At 37.2% G+C, this 19,469-nt stretch overlaps 1 protein-coding gene across 3 annotated transcripts; it reads left to right on the forward strand.

Moving 5' to 3' along the window:
- Window positions 1–210: 210 nt before the first annotated feature.
- On the forward strand, window positions 211–17,634 carry LOC309496709 (macrophage mannose receptor 1-like). 3 transcript variants are annotated; one of them, XM_082166825.1, is made up of 10 exons: window positions 211–345; window positions 1,273–1,376; window positions 3,056–3,424; window positions 3,498–3,833; window positions 3,947–9,590; window positions 10,321–13,963; window positions 14,887–14,990; window positions 16,253–16,606; window positions 16,687–17,001; window positions 17,135–17,634. In XM_082166825.1, exons 2-5 carry the CDS (start codon window positions 1,328–1,330, stop codon window positions 4,324–4,326), a joined length of 1,134 nt encoding a protein of 377 aa, XP_082022951.1. In that variant the 5' UTR covers window positions 211–345; window positions 1,273–1,327; the 3' UTR covers window positions 4,327–9,590; window positions 10,321–13,963; window positions 14,887–14,990; window positions 16,253–16,606; window positions 16,687–17,001; window positions 17,135–17,634. The 3 variants fall into 3 exon arrangements, with proteins under 3 accessions (XP_082022951.1, XP_082022950.1, XP_082022952.1); XM_082166824.1 differs by having other exon boundaries at window positions 3,947–13,963; XM_082166826.1 differs by having other exon boundaries at window positions 3,947–13,963; window positions 16,693–17,001.
- The last annotated feature ends 1,835 nt before the right edge of the window (window positions 17,635–19,469 follow it).

Below are 19,469 nucleotides of genomic sequence, written 5' to 3' on the forward strand. Positions count from 1 at the left end.
CGTCTTTGCAAACCCACTTTTTGAGCACAACTTCGAAAATATGCATTATGGCAAATATGAAGGTCTAAGATGATATAAAGGTCTAAGGTTAGAGAAAAAAGAAAGTAAATAGTATTTTTGTAATCTCCTTTAAAGTACAAATGTACCATTGTTTTAGAAATGTGACCTTTGTATTCATTTCATATGTCTTTGGTGTGTTTTCTGTCTAAATTTGAATGTTAATTTGAATTTTAGCAGGAAGGGTTGACTTTTTTCCTCATTGGATGAACAGGTAACGGTCATATAATCTTCTGATACACATATTTATGTGTAGTCCGTCTAGTTGGGTGAAGAAACTCATATCAGGTGAGTCTCTCTTTACTTAAATGAGAATTAAATGCTTTAGTGTTTCTATCAATCTACACGTTTTTGCAGTTTTGTCATTAATAGCTGTTTGTGATACTGTAGACTACATGTTTCACAGTATTTATGGGAGAAATTTAGTGTAAGCAAATTTAAAATTAAGTGAAAGTTTTGCTGCTATTAGATTTATGCTCTGCTTTTAACATGGTCGACACTCTGGTCTCCATTATGGAGAGTTGTGTTGGACTATGAGGCACTTTTTTAAAAGGCTGATAACAGACCAACATTGAATCAAGATCGATATTTAACATTGATTTTTTTCATCAGGTTTGCACCTTGAAACAATGTTATTTCAATTATAAAGATCAAGATGGACATTAAAATAAAATCACTTATTTTACATCGAATCAACATTGAAACAATAACAAAACAATCTTGCTTTATGTACAACACAATCAAACAACAAATCTTAAATAAATAGAACAAATCTTACTTTATTTCTATGCTGGTGAATCAAGTCTGTTTTTACATCTTTCAAGCAGAAACTATGTTTAATTTCATTTAGAAAGTGCGTTATATTATTAATGCATTTTACAGCAATCACTTATGAATGATTTCAGTGATGAGGGAAGAAAAAAAAGCATTATCAGCAGTTCAGATCAACAGTTTCCCAAAATCACCTGATCATATTGTCTCTTGGCTTTATATATAAAATAGTCTGACTCTAATTTGAGAAGAATATCCTAGTTTGTAAAATAAAACATTTAATTAAGCCATCTTTTGCAACATATCTATTTAAAATGTAACATACAAAAGTCTTAACTGTAGATATCTGTGAAATAATCAGAGAATCTGATCACAACATCTGAAGAACACAAGTAATTATTGAGCCAATTTTGATTTCTCAAATTCAAATTTTTCTTTCATCAGATCACGAAAACGAGATTCAGACCATTTGATAAAATATCAGATTCTGGTTTCCAATATGTCAAACATTGCTCTGGTATTTCTGTCTGCCCTGCTCATATTCTGGGGTGAGTATTAAACCATGATTAGATAATATATTGCTGAGCAAATTTGCAAAATAAAATAAATAAATAAATAAATACGGGGTGAAAAAACCCCCCAGCTGTTTTGCATGTGAAAATGTAACAGTATTTGTTCATGTTAATGACATTCTCTGTGTAATTAAGAAAGAGATCGCTTAACAGGTTACATTATTTTATCATCAAGGTCATGGACAGGCGCATGTCTATAATGTCCATATATTAAAGTTCATATTTCACATAACACATGTATAGGGTAAGATGAGGGAAGTTGCCCCCCTTAAAGCATTAATTCACCCAAAATTAAAATGATATCATAATTTACTCATCCTCATGTCGTTCCAAACCTGCAAGACTTTCATTCATCTTCAGAACACAAATGAAGAACACAAAAAAAAAACATTTCTGTCTCTCTATCTACAAACTACCACTTTGAGAAAGTTCATAAAGAAATCGTAAAACTAATCCATATGAATTGAGTGGTTTAGTCCAATTGTTTTGTTTTTTTTGTTTTGTTTTTTAAGAGACTTGATCGTTTTATATTATGAACAGATTGAATTTAGGCTTTGTATGCATGTTTTGCATGTGAAAATGTAAAAGTGCTTTTTCATATTAATGACATTCTCTGTGTAATTAAGATAGAGATCGCTTAAACTGTGCATTGTACACTTTTTGAGTTGATATAGGTGGGTTTATTTTTACTGCATATCTAAAATGATTTATCAAGGTGATTTTAAAATTATTTTATCATTACCACAACTGATGTATGAGATGGTGAATGTTTTTATGTGAATAAAAGCCTAAATTAAATCCGTTCATTATATAAAGCAATCGAGTCTCTTCAGAAAATTTGGACTCAGTTCATATGGATTAGTTTTACGATTTCTTTATGAACTTTCTGAAGCGTCAAAGTGGTATTTTGTCAATAGAGGGACAGAAATCACTCAGATTTCCTCAAAAAGATCTTCATTTGTGTTCAGAAGATGAACGGAAGTCTTGTGGGTTTGGAACGACACGAGGGCGAGTAATTAATGACATCATTTTCATTTTTTGGCAAACTATCCCTTTAAGCCTCGTGTTTTATGAGCAGTAAGATAACCGTATTCATACACACAGTCAAAAGCACAACCAAAACAATGTCCTTCTGCAAATAAATGGTATAAATAACAAAACAATAGCAAATATTATAAATTATTCATTGCATATTGTTGTTATTATTATCTGCATCGCACTGGTCATCCAAAGGCAGTATTCTAATGTCTATATGGTAATGTTTTATAAATGATATATAGCATTTCCACAGTATGACGACACTTAAAAAATGTATATGACCAATAAGTCATGACAACTTATGTTTTTACATTACTTTAACTCATCAAAAGTATTCAAGTAATTTCAACTTTTTAAGTTATAAGAGATCCAACTTGATTTTATAAGTAAATTTTTAAATAATTTAAGTTGAAATTACTTGTGCAGCCAATTTGATTATACTTAAAAAAAAAAAACTTTTTTAAGTTGATATAGGTGGATTTATTTTTACTGCATATCTACAGATTTATCAAGTTTTAAAGTTATTCATTATTTCATTATGTACATAACATACTGTATTGCACACATGTTCTCCCAGTTTTTCCAGTAAATTCTAAAAACTGAATATTTCTCCTCAGCATTTCCTCCTCCAACTGCTGAGAGTCGACTAAGAACATTCCACATAATAATGAAAGGAAACACAGGAGTTGATAGAAAAACTGCTGAGGAAGAATGCAAAATAAACTACACTGGCCTCGTCACAGTTTATGACCAACAGGACAATATGGAACTAGCTAAACTGATGAACACTGAAAACGTGCAGAGTGGCTGGATTGGTACTTATGGAGGAAATCGCAGTATGAAATGGTCGAATGGTGATGATGTCACATTTAACAGAAGTCTTGAAGGAAGATGTGGGGAAATATGCTGTGCTGCTATAAAGGCTGATGGAAACTGGGAATCTCTCCAATGCAACGGGACAAAACACTTTATGTGTTATAAACAAGGTAATAAAATATTACATTATAAATATTTAATTTTACAATTAATTAAAACAATATATTTTTCTTGTACCTATAGATGTTGGGCGAAAATCATACAAGTACAGTTTAATCCATGAAAACAGAAACTGGTCTGAGGCTCAGCTTTACTGTAGAGAGAATCACACTGATTTAGTCAGTATCAGAGATGAGACGGAAAATAAACAAGTGATGAAGGCAAGAGAACAGCATAACAATCCCTTCTGGATCGGCCTGTTGGAGGACACGGTGGAATGGGCTGATGGAGGACAATCTGCTTACAGAAACTGGATATTCCCTAACCCTGACACCAGCCCACGTTATCCTGAAGCTTACATGTATCGAAATGGGAGTTGGCAAAGAAGTTCTGCTGGTGACTCCCGTCCGCTATGCTATAGTAAGACAATACAACACTTGCTTTGAAATTCAAATAAGTTCTGGTCTAGCATCGCATGCTTTTGTAATTCATAGTGAAAGTATTTAACTCTTTTTTTGTATACTTTTTGCCAGAGAGCTTCATTCATGTCAGTGAGAATAACATGTCCTGGGAAGAAGCTCTGGATTACTGCGGCAATCACACGAATACAACTGGACTCCTGACCATTCACTCTGAGAACGATCAGATAGAAACGGAGCGAGAGCTAAGAAGAACCGTTCATAATATCTCCGGGCCAGTTTGGGTGGGACTCAGACAGAGTCGACTTTTCGGATTCTGGATTTGGATCAACGGGATTCATGTGGGAAACTATAGCAACTGGAAAGAAGGAAGTCCACCAGAACATCAGATGTCCGAGCACTGCGGTGCCATAGAGAAGGTGGACGGTCAATACAAATGGTTTGATAAAGACTGCAGAAACAAATATAGAGTTTTATGTGAGGAAGTAATATAGGCCCTTTGGTTTATCATATGCGGTTTTCATTTCCCCTCCCAAACAAGAGGAAAAAGAGTTCATGTGTTCAACAGTAAACAGCTCTATCTTCATGTCTTGTATAATAAAGCTCATAAAGCTAATGCTATCCTGTTGCCTGTTTGATTTTGATTTTTATCTCATTTATTTGATCATTTTACTTTAGTAAACCTTTATGTCGTATACTAAAAAATAACATTAAAAGTTGTTTATGAGTGCATATTATATCATTGAGTCTTTTTATTGTGTTGATGGGCATTTGTACTGTACTTGGCAAAGTAACAAGAACTGTATTGTAATTTAATACATTGGCTATTTATGACTGGAATGTATTTTTAGGATATGATTTTTAAGGGTTTGGAGAGGTTTTATAAAATTCAATCAGAAAAAATGGTAAAATAAACTTATTTGTAGGCTTGTAAATCAAAAATGTGATTTTAACACACATTTTATTCCTATGGATGGATAGGGTTAGGGTTAGGGTTAGGTAACCCTAACCCTAACATTTTGATCTAAAGCATAAACCCATTTATATGAACAAGTTTAGAGAGTTACAAAATGTTTAAGAATTCAGTGAATATTGAATTCAAATGATTTTTCATTTTGATACTATTTTTAATAAATGAGATTGTTGGTTAACACACACACAGCAAAAACTCCAGACTCAAGAGTGTTAAAGTGTTAAAATATGAGTGTTAAATTAAGACTCAGAATTTTACAATGTAGAAACAATGGATTCATCTTTTCACACCGGTCATGAATATTAGACATGCTGAAGATTGTAATGATGAGCAGTTTGATGATGATTTTGGTCACTTTGGTCAAACTTGGGCTTTAAACATTGAAGGTGAATGTGAAGCTGTGGTCGTCTTTGCAAACCAACTTTTTGAGCACAACTTCGAAAATATGCATTATGGCAAATATGAAGGTCTAAGATGATATAAAGGTCTAAGGTTAGAGAAAAAAGAAAGTAAATAGTATTTTTGTAATCTCCTTTAAAGTACAAATGTACCATGGTTTTAGAAAAGGGACCTTTGTATTCATTTCATATGTCTTTGGTGTGTTTTCTGTCTAAATTTGAATGTTAATTTGAATTTTAGCAGGAAGGGTTGACTTTTTTCCTCATTGGATGAACAGATAACGGTCATATAATCTTCTGACACACATATTTATGTGTAGTCCGTCTAGTTGGGTGAAGAAACTCATATCAGGTGAGTCTCTCTTTACTTAAATGAGAATTAAATGCTTTAGTGTTTCTATCAATCCACACGTTTTTGCAGTTTTGTCATTAATAGCTGTTTGTGATACTGTAGACTACATGTTTCACAGTATTTATGGGAAAAATTTAGTGTAAGCAAATTTAAAATTAAGTGAAAGTTTTGCTGCTATTAGATTTATGCTCTGCTTTTAACATGGTCGGCACTCTGGTCTCCATTATGGAGAGTTGTGTTGGACTATGAGGCACTTTTTTAAAAGGCTGATAACAGACCAACATTGAATCAAGATCGACATTTAACATAGATTTTTTTTCATCAGGTTTGCACCTTGAAATAATGTTATTTCAATTATAAAGATCAAGATGGACATTAAAATAAAATCACTTATTTTACATCGAATCAACATTGAAACAATAACAAATCAATCTTGCTTTATTTACAACACGATCTTAATTAAATCTTAAATAAATAGAACAAATCTTACTTTATTTCTATGCTGGTGAATCACGTCTGTTTTTACATCTTTCAAGCAGAAACTGTTTAATTTCATTTAGAAAGTGCGTTATATTATTAATGCATTTTACATTTTACAGCAATCACTTATGAATGATTTCAGTGATGAGGGAAGAAAAAAAAAGCATTTTCAGCAGTTCAGAACAACAGTTTCCCAAAATCACCTGATCATATTTTCTCTTGGATTTATATTTAAAATAGTCTGACTCTAATTTGAGAAGAATATCCTAGTTTGTAAAATAAAAAATGAAATTAAGCCATCTTTTGCAACATATCTATTTAAAATGTAACATACAAAAGTCTTAACTGTAGATATCTGTGAAATAATCAGAGAATCTGATCACAACGTCTACACTGTAAAAATGAATATGCTATATCTACTCAATAAAATTGTGGCAACAGATTACAAGCAAATTTAAAATTAAGAATTAAAATTTTACTGTAGAATTAATTAAATGTAACAAATTGGAATTGAGTAATAATGAATCAAATTAATTCCTTAAAAGTTAACCATTTAAAATGAGTAAAATTTACAAAAACATTTTTTAAATCAAAAATATCTGAATAACAGACAGACATCAAAGATGAATTAAGAACTCTTTATTTTTTATTGCCAACATTGAAGACACTTGATGTTAACAAGCAGAATCACTGAAGGAGAAAGGAGGAGCCACCGAGGAGGCCATGCCCCTGGTGGAATGTGCACCTGATAAGCCGTGGCTATAGCCTGGACAATCCAATTGCTGATTGTCTGTTTAGATGCCTCATAAATCCCTACCAGACACCTACGATCGGTCAACGAGCGACGTCTCGTGGTTCCATCACAGAAAGCCACAAAATCACTTTCCAGAACATTCTCATTCACAGTTCCATGCTGGTGGAACGCTCTCCCCACCCTCATCCGGAATGCAGAATCCCTGACAACATTCAAAAGACAGCTGAAAACCAATCTCTTCCGTGAGCACTTAACCTTATAAAAAAAAAAAAAAAAATTCCTTTCCCTTTGAAACATCACTTATCAGGCTTATGCTACTCTGAATAATACCTGAACTTCGTATTTTGAGCACTTCCTGCGTTGTTGTTGCTTTTGCCTCTTTATGATGACTCGCTGAATTTTGTCCTAATTTGTAAGTCGCTTTGGACAAAGGCGTCTGCTAAATGACTAAATGTAAATGTAAATGTAAATGTAAATGTAAATGTAAATGTAAATGTAGATGCAGGCAGCCTGAACCAAAGCACACCAACAACTGGTCTGACTTCCTCCACTGAGAAGACTTCTCCAAGTAAACCCTTAGGGCTCTGACTGGGCAGAGCAGGTGAAGTCTCCCCTCTTCCGCCGTCACATGAGGTGGAGGATGGAAGGCCTGAAGAACCACTGACCGTGCCACACTAGACGGCACCTTGGGCACATAGCCCGGTCTAGGATGTAAGATTGCCTTAACTCCGCCAGGGGCAAACTCCAGGCAAGTTGGCATTATAGCCAAGGCCTGGAGATCCCCCACTCTCCTCAGAGAGGTGATAGCAAGGAGAAAGGCCACTTTGAAGGTCAGGTTCTTTGCCTCAGCCGACTCCAGTGGCTCGAAGGGGGCCTCAGCCAACCCTTCAAGTACCACCGCCAGGTTCCAAGTTGGGACTCTGGAGTGAGTCGCAGGCCTCATCCTCTGAGCCCCACGGAGGAAATGTACAACCAGATGGTGCTTTCCCAAGGGCCCATCACCTACAGAGGAGTGGAAAGCCCTAATGGCAGCCACATACACCTTAACCCCCTGAGGTCGGCTGTATCGCCGGCGATACCAGCTCGCTTTTTTTTTATCAGTGTAAAAGAAACTCATAAATACTCTGTTGACTTTGATTTTCCATAGGAGTTTCATACATCAATCGATTCTGTTAAATGTGTATTATTTTTGTGTATACTCACAATAAAAACAAAGTGTTGTGCTTTTTGCCAAATAAAGAAAAATAAACACAAAGCGAGTTCTGCCTTCGCTCTGCCAGTGAAGTCCATTCTGAAACGCGTCCGAAAATGAACAATAACTCAGCGAATACTCAGTCAAACAGGCATACAGACACACAGGCATGAAGCTTGAATTCTCTTCTTTTAAATGAAGTAATTTATATAAAAAACAAATATTCTCATCTTGTGAAATCTGTATTAAAAGAGAGCGATTCCAGTCGAGCTCATCTCAGCTCATTACGTTTTAATCGGCCCCGCCCACGGAGAGCGCGCGCTATTCAAACACAAATGACTGAGACGATCCCATACAAACTGTGAACGCCCACATATCAGCTCGAGAAAACACATCAAGTTTATTCAGATGATCAGTGTACTTGTCTACACTGTCTCGCAGCGCTGTGAGGAATAATAATAATGGAAAACGTACCTCAGAAGTGCTGGTATTTCGAGGAGCAACGGATGGAATACTGTAGTAAGTTTTTTTTCATTCTCAAGTAAATCGCGTTTCTGTGTGAATGAATGAACGGCAGAGATGCGCTGTTTACCACAACTCGCAAAAAGACGGTTTAAATTTGAATTGCGTTTCTGTGTGTGAATGAATGATCTGCTTTTAGCAAACTATTTTGCTATACTGAGTAAAAATTAGTGAAATATGTTGAAATAAAATGTATTTGTATAAGCAACGTATTAAACTGCAAATTAACATTTATATTCCTTATAATAAAAACGAAAGACCTATGTTACAGACAAATGAAAGACAACATTTCGTTGATTAGTTTTGGATAGATTACACATTTTTACTGTAAAATATCTGCCACCTCAAATAAGCTTTTGTTTGCCAATTTTTGCTAATATGTTAAATATAGTATGTTTTGTCAATGTAGGCTATATTCGAAGTAATGAATCCTTAACTTTGAAATATGTATGAAAGATTACACTTCAATTGTTGTTGTAATTGTAACCTTTTTAATAAAAAAATATATATTTACAAGGTAGATGTAAACAAATTTTAAAAGGTAAATATAAGCCTTTTCTTTAAGTGTGGACGGGGTAAGACCGGCGGAGAAACGATCTTGGAGGAACTCCAGCACTGAAGCCACTGGGCAGTTAACTGGGTCCACCTCACGCTCTCTACACCAAGTGGAAAACACATTCCATTTCAGGCTGTACAGTCTCCTGGTGGAAGGAGCCCTGGAGCTGAGTAGGATCTCGACAACACCTGCTGACAGGCAAGCCTCTAGGAACCGAGCCCCCTCAGGGGCCAGACCCAGAGGTTCCACAGCTCTGGCCGGGGGTGAAATATTGTGCCCCCTGCCTGCGACAGAAGATCCCTCTCCAGAGGGACCTGCCACGGGAGGCCGTCCAGCAGTGCTACAATGTCCGAGAACCATACCCGGGTCGGCCAGAGATACGCAACTACAGATGTGTTGTCCGAGCGTATCAGGACATGGTGGCCACGGAGGTCCGGAAAAAAGCTCCTCAGAGCTTTGTAGACCGCCAGCATTTCCAGGCAGTTGATGTGCCAGGAAGAATGCCGGGTCTCCCACAGGCCTCTCACAAAGGCTACGTTCACACTGCAGGCTGAAACGACCCAATTCCGATTTTTTTGCCCCTATGCGACCTGTATCTGATCTTTTCATGACAGTCTGAACGACACAGATCCGATCTTTTCAAATGCGACCCAGGCCACTTGGGTATGTGGTCCCAAATCCGATACATATCCGATCTTTTCAAATGCGACTTCAGTCTGAACGGCCAGGTCGCATTTATCCGACCCTCACCGCCATTGATACGCGAAAAACGTCATAATTCTGCGTTGAAGTAGTCGTCGGTTTGAAAACGGACTGCATATTCGTCGAGCTGAGGTAAATCTGCCGAACGGGTCGACCTCGACGAGCCCTTTAATTAAAAAAAAAAAAATAAAAGCCCACGGCCATTATATATACGTTATGTTAACTTATTTGTGCTGAATCTGATATTAGATAAGTCAGCGGCTGCTGTCTGGCTCTTGTGTAACGGTCGCTGTGCGCGCTCGTGTGTGTGTGTGTGTGTGTGTGTGTGTGAGAGAGAATCACAGTTAAAGTTTAGCTACTTCCGCAAACAACAAGTGACGTCGTTGACCGTTGAGTACTCTTCTGCGCATGCGGGTCACTTCTGGGTCATTTCACGTTCACACAGGAGATCACAAAAGGTCGCATTTAATTGGAAATGTGAACGGCCTTGCAAAAAAATCGAATTTTTTCAAAAAATCGGAATTGAGCATTAAGCCCTGCAGTGTGAACGTAGCCTAAGTGGCCGTCCATGACCGCGCCCCAACCAATGAGGGAGGCATCTGTTGAAACGGTTTTCCGGCAACATGATGCTCCCAGCACTGGTCCCTGGGACAGGAACCAAGGTTTCCTCCATATGACAAGAGAACAAAGGCATCTGCGCGTTACCCTGATCATACGGAACGGATTTCCCCTCGGGGAAAACCCCTTGGCTCTCAACCACCACTGTAGGGGTCTCATGTGTAGCAGGCCAAAAGGTATGACGTTGGACGCTGCTGCCATGAGCCCCAGCAATCTCTGAAACTGCTTCACAGTGAGGTTGTGGCCTAGCTTCGCTCTGGAGACCATCGCCCGTATGGACTCCACGCGCGCAGGAGACATTTGTGCCCGCATCGTCATGGAGTCCCATACAACTCCCAGGAACGTAGTCCTCTGGGAGGGCGTCAACACACTCTTTTTCGTGTTGAGTCTCAGCCCCAAGCACCTGATATGGGCCAGAACGACATCTCAATGCCGAACTGCCATCTCGCGCGACTTGGCCAATATTAGCCAGTCGTCGATATTGAGTACACGGATGCCCTGGAGTCTCAACGGAGCCAGCGCTGCATCCATGCACTTGGTGAAGGTGCGAGGGGAGAGAGCTAGGCCAAAGGGAAGAACCCGATATTAGTACGCTTCGCCCCCGAAAGCGAACCTCAGGAACTTCCTGTGACATGGAAGGATGGAATATGGAAGTATGCGTCCTTCAGATCTATCGTGACGAACCAGTCCTCGAACTGGATCTGACTCACGATGGCTGGAATTGTGAGCATCTTGAACCTGAATCTCCTCAGAGAACGATTCAAATGCCTGAGATCTATTATTGTCAACCGAGCCTTGTTCCCGACCCCCTGAAGCGGCTGACCGGCAGGGAGCAGTCGAGAATGATTTTCGGTGTGCGGACGCGTTCGCTGCCCAGCCGCAGGTCTTTCTAGAGGCGGCTGGAGCGGCATGCGTGCGCGGGAAATCAGTGTGGCCCGAAGCGTACTGGACGGCGGGAACACAGCACTGATTTCCCGAGAGCACCGGGGGGAGGCGACCTCGATCGCTCCGCCCCGGGGGGGACAGCTCTCAGCGGTCCGGCCGCAGCTGGGACCGCCTGGCGGAAGCCTTCTTTGCCTGAAGGACGGTCCTCAGATCGACCTTAGGCTCAGAAGGCTTGCCGCCAAAAACACTGGATAAGTGAAACACAGTCTGGATGGTTGGCTGAATTAAAATATCTAACTTCTTAAAGTCAGATAATATTCCATCATTTTAATTCCATAGAATTAAATGCAGCCATAATCACCAGACAATACTGTTTAATATTGATTTATACGGTTTCGTAATCTACACGCTGCAAACGTGAAATTCGAGCCGTTACAATATATTTTGGCTTTCATCCCTCGAGAAGAAAGTCAACAGGTGTGAGGTTGAAACATCCGACAGCGCATGGTCTTTTCTATGCACGTGCGCCGAGATATTTCTCAATGAACACTGCCAGCACCCTCAGGAGCTGACTGTGAATGCCTCGCACCCAAACAGTATTATTTCACAGATCGCGTGTGTCCCTTTTATTGCAGACTCGTAATCTACGCGCTGCCTCGGCAAACGCGAGATTCGAGTCATTCACAATATATTTGGCTTTCATCTCTCGAGAAGAAAGTCAACGGGCGCGAGGCTGAAACACTCGAACGCACGGCTGTGTGCGTCGAGATAATTCTCAATGAACACAGCGAACACAGCCAGCACCCTCAGGAGCTGACTGTGCATGCCTCGCACCCACACAGAATCTTTATTGCAGAGTAGCCCCGTAACCTACACGCTGCCTCTGCAAACGCGAGATCCGAGCCACTATAGATTCTGTATTGCAATGCAGACCTTAAATCTACGCGCTGCCTCGGCAAACGCGAGATCCCAGTCACAGAATCTTTATTGCAGAGTAGACTCGTAATCTACGCGCTGCCTCGGCAAACGCGAGATCCCAGTCACAGAATCTTTATTGCAGAGTAGACTCGTAATCTACGCGCTGCCTCGGCAAACGCGAGATCCGAGCCACTATAGATTCTGTATTGCAATGCAGACCTTTAAACTATGCGCTGCCTCAGCAACGCGAGATCTCAGCCACAGAATCTTTATTGCAGAGTAGACCCGTAATCTACGTGCTGCCTCGGCAAACGCGAGATCCGAGCCACTAGATTCTATATTGCAATGCAGCACCAAATAGGACAGACAGTTTCAAACAGAGCGCTTGCTGAAGAGCAAAAAGCTAACGTGTGTTTGTGCCAGCGTCCCTTTGTATCTTCCGGTTATGCCGTCATCTACTACGTCATGATGCAGCACCAATCAGGATTGGATGGATTTCATTCATGCTTCAGACGCGTTCCCCAAAGTGTCGTCACGACGACGACGCAGTGCAAGTTCCCTCGAAGGGTTTGCTTTAGTTGGCCTCTTGACCCTTACATCATTAACTTTAGATTTTGTTTGGCTGCTGTACCTGAGTTATAACAGCCAGATGAACAAGTTTATCAGGTGGTGTTGGTTATGTTTTGACAATCATAATTTGACCTGAATCACAAATCTACAGACAGGAGAGTTTATCAGGGTTGGAGCTAAACTCTGCATGACAGTGGCCCTCCAGGACTGAGTTTGCCCTTCCCTGATCTAGATGCTGAAAAATCAGGAAAATGAATTGCTTTGTTGTGTATTTGTTGCTTTTTTGACCCCGCTGAATCAACTTAGCTGAACAAATAAATGGTTAAATAATAATAGTAATAAAAATACTTTTGTATTAGTTTAACATTAGGGTTAACTTGGGTTGACTCTTTTACTCTGCGGTAGATTTGCATATGGGATACAGATACAACATGTAAAGTAGTGAGATGAAACACTGATTATTTCTCTTATCCAAGGCTCCTGCTTTCAAAACATTGTCAAAAGGCACATTAAAGAGAAAATTGGTATAACTGTACCAAACATGATGTATGTTCTAAACCTGTATGATTTTCAAAATTGGCCTTCAAGTGGTTCATGTTAAAAATCAGATCATTGACAAAAATAACTTGGTTTAAAACGTGTCCAGAATTTGAGACATTGATTTGATTATAAAGAAATGTGGTATAGAACTATTCATGCATTCCATATTCACATTAACAGACTCTGTGGACTTTCACACCGGTCATGAATATTAGACATGCTGAAGATTGTAATGAAGAGCAGTTTGATGATGATTTTGGTCACTTTGGTCAAACTTGGGCTTTAAACATTGAAGATGAATGTGAAGCTGTGGTCGTCTTTGCAAACCCACTTTTTGAGCACAACTTCGAAAATATGCATTATGGCAAATATGAAGGTCTAAGATGATATAAAGGTCTAAGGTTAGAGAAAAAAGAAAGCAAATAGTATTTTTGTAATCTCCTTTAAAGTGCAAATGTACCATGGTTTTAGAAAAGTGACCTTTGTATTCATTTCATATGCATGTCTTTGGTGTGTTTTCTGTCTAAATTTGAATGTTAATTTGAATTTTAGCAGGAAGGGTTGACAAAATGTTTTTTTTCCTCATTGGATGAACAGATAACGGTCATATAATCTTCTGACACACATATTTATGTGTAGTCCGTCTAGTTGGGTGAAGAAACTCATATCAGGTGAGTCTCTCTTTACTTATATGAGAATTAAATGCTTTAGTGTTTCTATCAATCTACACGTTTTTGCAGTTTTGTCATTAATAGCTGTTTGTGATACTGTAGACTATATGTTTCACAGTATTTATGGGAGAAATTTAGTGTAAGCAAATTTAAAATTAAGTGAAAGTTTTGCTGCTATTACATTTATGCTCTGCTTTTAACATGGTCGGCACTCTGGTCTCCATTATGGAGAGTTGTGTTGGACTATGAGGCACTTTTTTAAAAGGCTGATAACAGACCAACATTGAATCAAGATCGATATTTAACATTGATTTTTTTCATCAGGTTTGCACCTTGAAATAATGTTATTTCAATTATAAAGATCAAGATGGACATTAAAATAAAATCACTTATTTTACATCGAATCAACATTGAAACAATAACAAATCAATCTTGCTTTATGTACAACACGATCAAACAACAAATCTTAAATAAATAGAACAAATCTTACTTTATTTCTATGCTGGTGAATCAAGTCTGTTTTTACATCTTTCAAGTAGAAACTGTTTAATTTCATTTAGAAAGTGTGTTATATTATTAATGCATTTTACAGCAATCACTTATGAATGATTTCAGTGATGAGGGAAGAAAAAAAAGCATTATCAGCAGTTCAGATCAACAGTTTCCCAAAATCACCTGATCATATTTTCTCTTGGCTTTATACATATATATATATATATAGACTGACTCTAATTTGAGAAGAATATCCTAGTTTGTAAAATAAAAAATGAAATTAAGCCATCTTTTGCAACATATCTATTTAAAATGTAACATACAAAAGTCTTAACTCTGAAATAATCAGAGAATCTGATCACAACATCTGAAGAACACAAGTAATTATTGATAATTATTGATTTCTCAAATTCTAATTTTTCTTTCATCAGATCACAAAAACGAGATTCAGACCGTTTGATAAAACATCAGATTCTGGTTTCCAATATGTCAAACATTGCTCTGGTATTGCTGTCTGCCCTGCTCATATTCTGGGGTGAGTATGAAACCATGATTATATAATAAGTTGCTGAGCAAAAAAAAAAAAAAAAAAAAACACAGCTATTTTGCATGTGAAAATGTAACAGTATTTGTTCGTTAATGACATTCTCTGTGTAATTAAGAAAGAGATCGCTTAACAGGTTAAATTATTTTATCATCAAGGTCATGGACAGGCACATGTCTATAATGTTCATATATTAAAGTTCATATTTCACATAACACATGTATAGGGTACATGATGAGGGAAGTTGTAATTCACCCAAATTTTTTTATTATGTCATCATTTACTCATCCTCGTGTCGTTCCAAACCTGTAAGACTTTCATTCATCTTCAGAACACAAATGAAGATCTTTTGATGACATCTGAGTGATTTCTGTCTCTCTATCGACAAACTACCACTTTGAGAAAAATCATAAAGAAATCGTAAAACTAATCCATATGAATTGAGTGGTTTAGTCCAAATTATTTTTGAAGAGACTTGATCGTTTTATATTATGAACAGATTGAATTTAGGCTTTTTATGCATGTTTTGCATGTGAAAACGTAAAAGTGCTTTTTTATATTAATGATATTCTCTGTGTAATTAAGATAGAGATCGCTTAAACTGTGCATAGTACACTTTTTGAGTTGATATAGGTGGGTTTATTTACTGCATATCTAAAATGATCATGAGTTGGTGAATGTTTTTATGTGAATAAAAGCCTAAATTAAATCTGTTCATTATATAAAGCAATCGAGTCTCTTCAGAAAATTTGGACTAAATTTTGGATTCAATTCTTATGGATTAGTTTTACGATCTCTTTAAGAACTTTCTGAAGCGTCAAAGTGGTAGTTTGTCAATAAATCACTCAGATTTCATCAAAAAGATCTTCATTTATGTTCAGAAGATGAACAAAAGTCTTCATGGTACTTCTATGTGTCCTGCTTCTCCTCTGGGGTGAGTATTTAATCTGGGGTGAGTATTTAATTTGAGCAGCTTTGAAAAAAAAAAGTTCCTCTCACAAAATATGTTTATGCATGTTAAAAATGTAGCAGCATATTATGTATTTTTCTTATTATTTTATTGAGAAATTATAGATCTTTTTAATTTTACAAGTCAAAATGAGGTCCTAGGCAAGGCACTACAGTCTCCAATTATTACGAATAATTGTATTTTATTATTTTTCAAAGTTTCACAAATGTTTTTGAAAGATATGAATGCTTTTCCAGTCAAGATGTCAAGAGTATTTCACTAAAAACTGAATATCTGTTCTCAGGTCTTCCCCTTTCAAGTGCTACAGGTCGACTGAGAAAATTCTACATGAAAAATAATCAAACAATGAATATAAGTGAAGCACTAAATGTTTGCAGAAGAGACTACACTGACCTCGTCACAATCTATGATAAAGAAGAGAATATGGAGTTAGTTAATATTCTCAATAATAGTACGAATAATGTGAGTGGTTGGATTGGTGCCAACAGCTGTAAATGGTCAAATGGTGCTCCTGCCACATTCATCAACATCAACACAATTACTGAGGAAAAATGCTGTGGTGCCGTAAACACTGATGGAAGCTGGGAGTGTTTCAACTGTGATTCAACAAAAATGTACTTCATGTGTTACGATCAAGGTAATGATTCCTGAGCTGTTTTTATCTTATAAATGTCTAAATGTCATACATGAGTAAAATTATTGTCTGTATTCATACAGGGAAAGAATCATACAACTACAGTTTAATCCGAGAAAACAGAACCTGGTTTGAGGCTCAGCTTTACTGTAGAAAGAATAACACTAATTTAGTCAGTATCAGAGATGAGACGGAAAATGAACGAGTGAAAGTAGCAGTAAATGGGAGTAACTCTTGGATCTGGATCGGCCTCCAATACAGTGACAGCCTTTACTGGCTTGATGGCGGACAGTCTGATTACAAACAGAATAGTTCATCTCAAGGATGCTTTACATTTCTCTTATCAAATGGATCTTGGTCCAAAAGTAACATGGGTGACTATTCTGCTCTGTGCTACAGTAAGTTAACAAAATATTTTATGCTTTAATATCCAACGTTGATCCAACATTTCCAAGTCTACCATATGCTTCAATAAATCAAAACATGCAACTCATTTTATTTTATTTGTATTATTATAATTATTTTCCTCAGAAAGCTTCATTCATGTGAGCACGCATAAAATGTCCTGGGAAGAAGCTCTGAATTACTGCGACAATCGCATGAATACAACTGGACTCCTGACCATTCACTCTGAGAACGATCAGATAGAAACGGAGCGAGAGCTAAGAAGGAGGAAAATCTCCGGGCCAGTTTGGGTGGGACTCAGACAGAGTCGACTTTTCGGATTCTGGATTTGGATCAACGGGCTTCATGTGGGAAACTATAGCAACTGGAAAGGGGGAAGTCCACCAGAACATCAGATGTCCGAGCACTGCGGTGCCATAGAGAAGGTGGACGGTCAATACAAATGGTTTGATAAAGACTGCAGATCTAATTTTACTGTCTTATGTGAGGCGAATTAATATAGAGAGCTATAACTCTCTTACTCTGCTAACTACTGTGTGTTCTTCAGTGCTCTATTCTCTGTCTCTGTTATTGAGTGTAATTTCTAAAAACAATGTGATGAAATAAATGTAATGCAATTTAAAACACTTACAAGTTGTGAATTATTTCATTCAGTATCAATATTGCTTCAAGTGGTCAAATAATAAATAAAAGTGCAAAAAAAAAAACAGTGCAATGTAGCTTCAAATATTCTAGATTGTATTATATGATTGTATGACAGAAACAAATACAGACAGAGAGAGAAAGGCTGGACTAAAAAGTAAAGTTTTTGTTCTGCTTCGTTGCTTTTTATTTATTTGAGGTGTAACACAAGACAATCTGAAATCACAAAATAATGCAGTAAACTGATATAAAAAAAATTATATTAATAAAAATAATTCAGACTGAAAAGATTCAGAATATACTATTCTGCATGTGAAAATCTAATAAATATATATTCTGCTTGTGACCATCTGGTTAAACTGTTTTTTGCTCTGTGTGAAGTGAATTATCATCTTCCCGGGGGTTTATTTTGAACAAATCAATGACACGATTTAAAATTACGACACGCCCTTTTCTTGCAAAACCACATGAGAAAAGTTCTAATTGTGTTTCAAATGAGTGGAGCTCCAGCCCTCCATGATAGTTTTCCTTTGTGTTAATTGTTAATTTCACAGTATGACATTTCAGACAAACCTCTGGGAAAAGGACACTGTAAATGTTCCCGGGAGTTGATATTCCTCAGGGTCCGTGTCCACACTCGCTAGGTGACCTTTCTGAGCTATAGGCAGCATTGAACATGAACCACAGAAGTCACCAGAACTAGTGAGCACTTCATTATTAGGGGATTGATCCAGTGCCAAACTCTGAGTGACCGTCACCAATGCGGACTCTGAACTTATTCAATTATAAATAAAAATGAATATGAATATTTTCAGCATCATTACTCCAGTCTTCAGTGTCACATGATTCTTCAGAAATCCTTCTATTATGATGATTTACTGCTCAATAAATATTTCTGATGATTATGTATTTATTATGTATGATATTATGTTGAAAACAGTCGCGCTGCTTCATAATTTTGTGGAAACAGTGATACTTTTTTCAGGATTCTTTGATGAATCGAAAGGAACAGCATTTATTTGGAGTAGAAATCATTCGTAACATTATAAACGTCTTTACCGTCACTTTTGATCATTTAATGTATCCTTCCTGAATAATTAATTTCATTCACTTTTTTTTACTGACCACAATCTTTTGTACACAAAAAAAGACAGTAAAGGTCTAACATATATTCAAGTACGCATTACAAGTAGCATGCATTACGTAATCAGATTACTTTTTTGATGTTACTAATTCAATTACTACTCTAATAATACAAATACATTAATTCACACCCAAAAAAGTTACTGCAAATTAAGTATTTTCAAGAACAACAGTCACAGTAATAGTAAATCGTAGCTGAAATATAGCTATATGCATGATGTCCAATTTAGTGGACAGATTAATCAGAATTTCCTCCCAATCTAAAATCAATACGTGGAGAATTTAACAGTGACATCCTTAGATGTCACATGATTTTACAACTTTTTTTTTTTTTTTACCTGCAAGAGTCTCATTGAATAGAAGGAATGGATATTCCGGAGCAACTTGGCATTTCCAACTGGCCGTCGGCCATCTTGGTTTGGAAAAAAACAAAAAAAATCCCCCATCCTTGCCACTTGATGGCAGTGTCTAAGATGATGCACTGTAGTGGTTGATGTGCAACTATGACATTAGAACCCATGCATAGGAAATAATGGAATTTTAATTAGCTGTCCACTGTAGCGTGAAAGGGTTAAATCTGGGATGAAAAGTAGGCTAGTTAATGCTAAAATGGCGTGATTAATTGAACTTACTTAAAATTATGAGCCGCTTATAGCAACAGTTTTATAGTAGCCTC

The sequence above is a fragment of the Leuciscus leuciscus genome (genome assembly GCF_965113295.1).
Source record: "Leuciscus leuciscus genome assembly, chromosome: 4".
Taxonomy (NCBI): domain Eukaryota; kingdom Metazoa; phylum Chordata; class Actinopteri; order Cypriniformes; family Leuciscidae; genus Leuciscus; species Leuciscus leuciscus.

Excerpts from the sequence above, each read along its gene's own strand:
- LOC309496709 (XM_082166824.1), top strand. The coding sequence starts at position 1,328 with ATGTCAAACATTGCTCTGGTATTTCTGTCTGCCCTGCTCATATTCTGG. Across the intron at positions 3,425-3,497 it reads CTTTATGTGTTATAAACAAG|ATGTTGGGCGAAAATCATAC; the intron begins GTAATAAAATAT and ends TTGTACCTATAG. Across the intron at positions 3,834-3,946 it reads CTCCCGTCCGCTATGCTATA|AGAGCTTCATTCATGTCAGT; the intron begins GTAAGACAATAC and ends ACTTTTTGCCAG.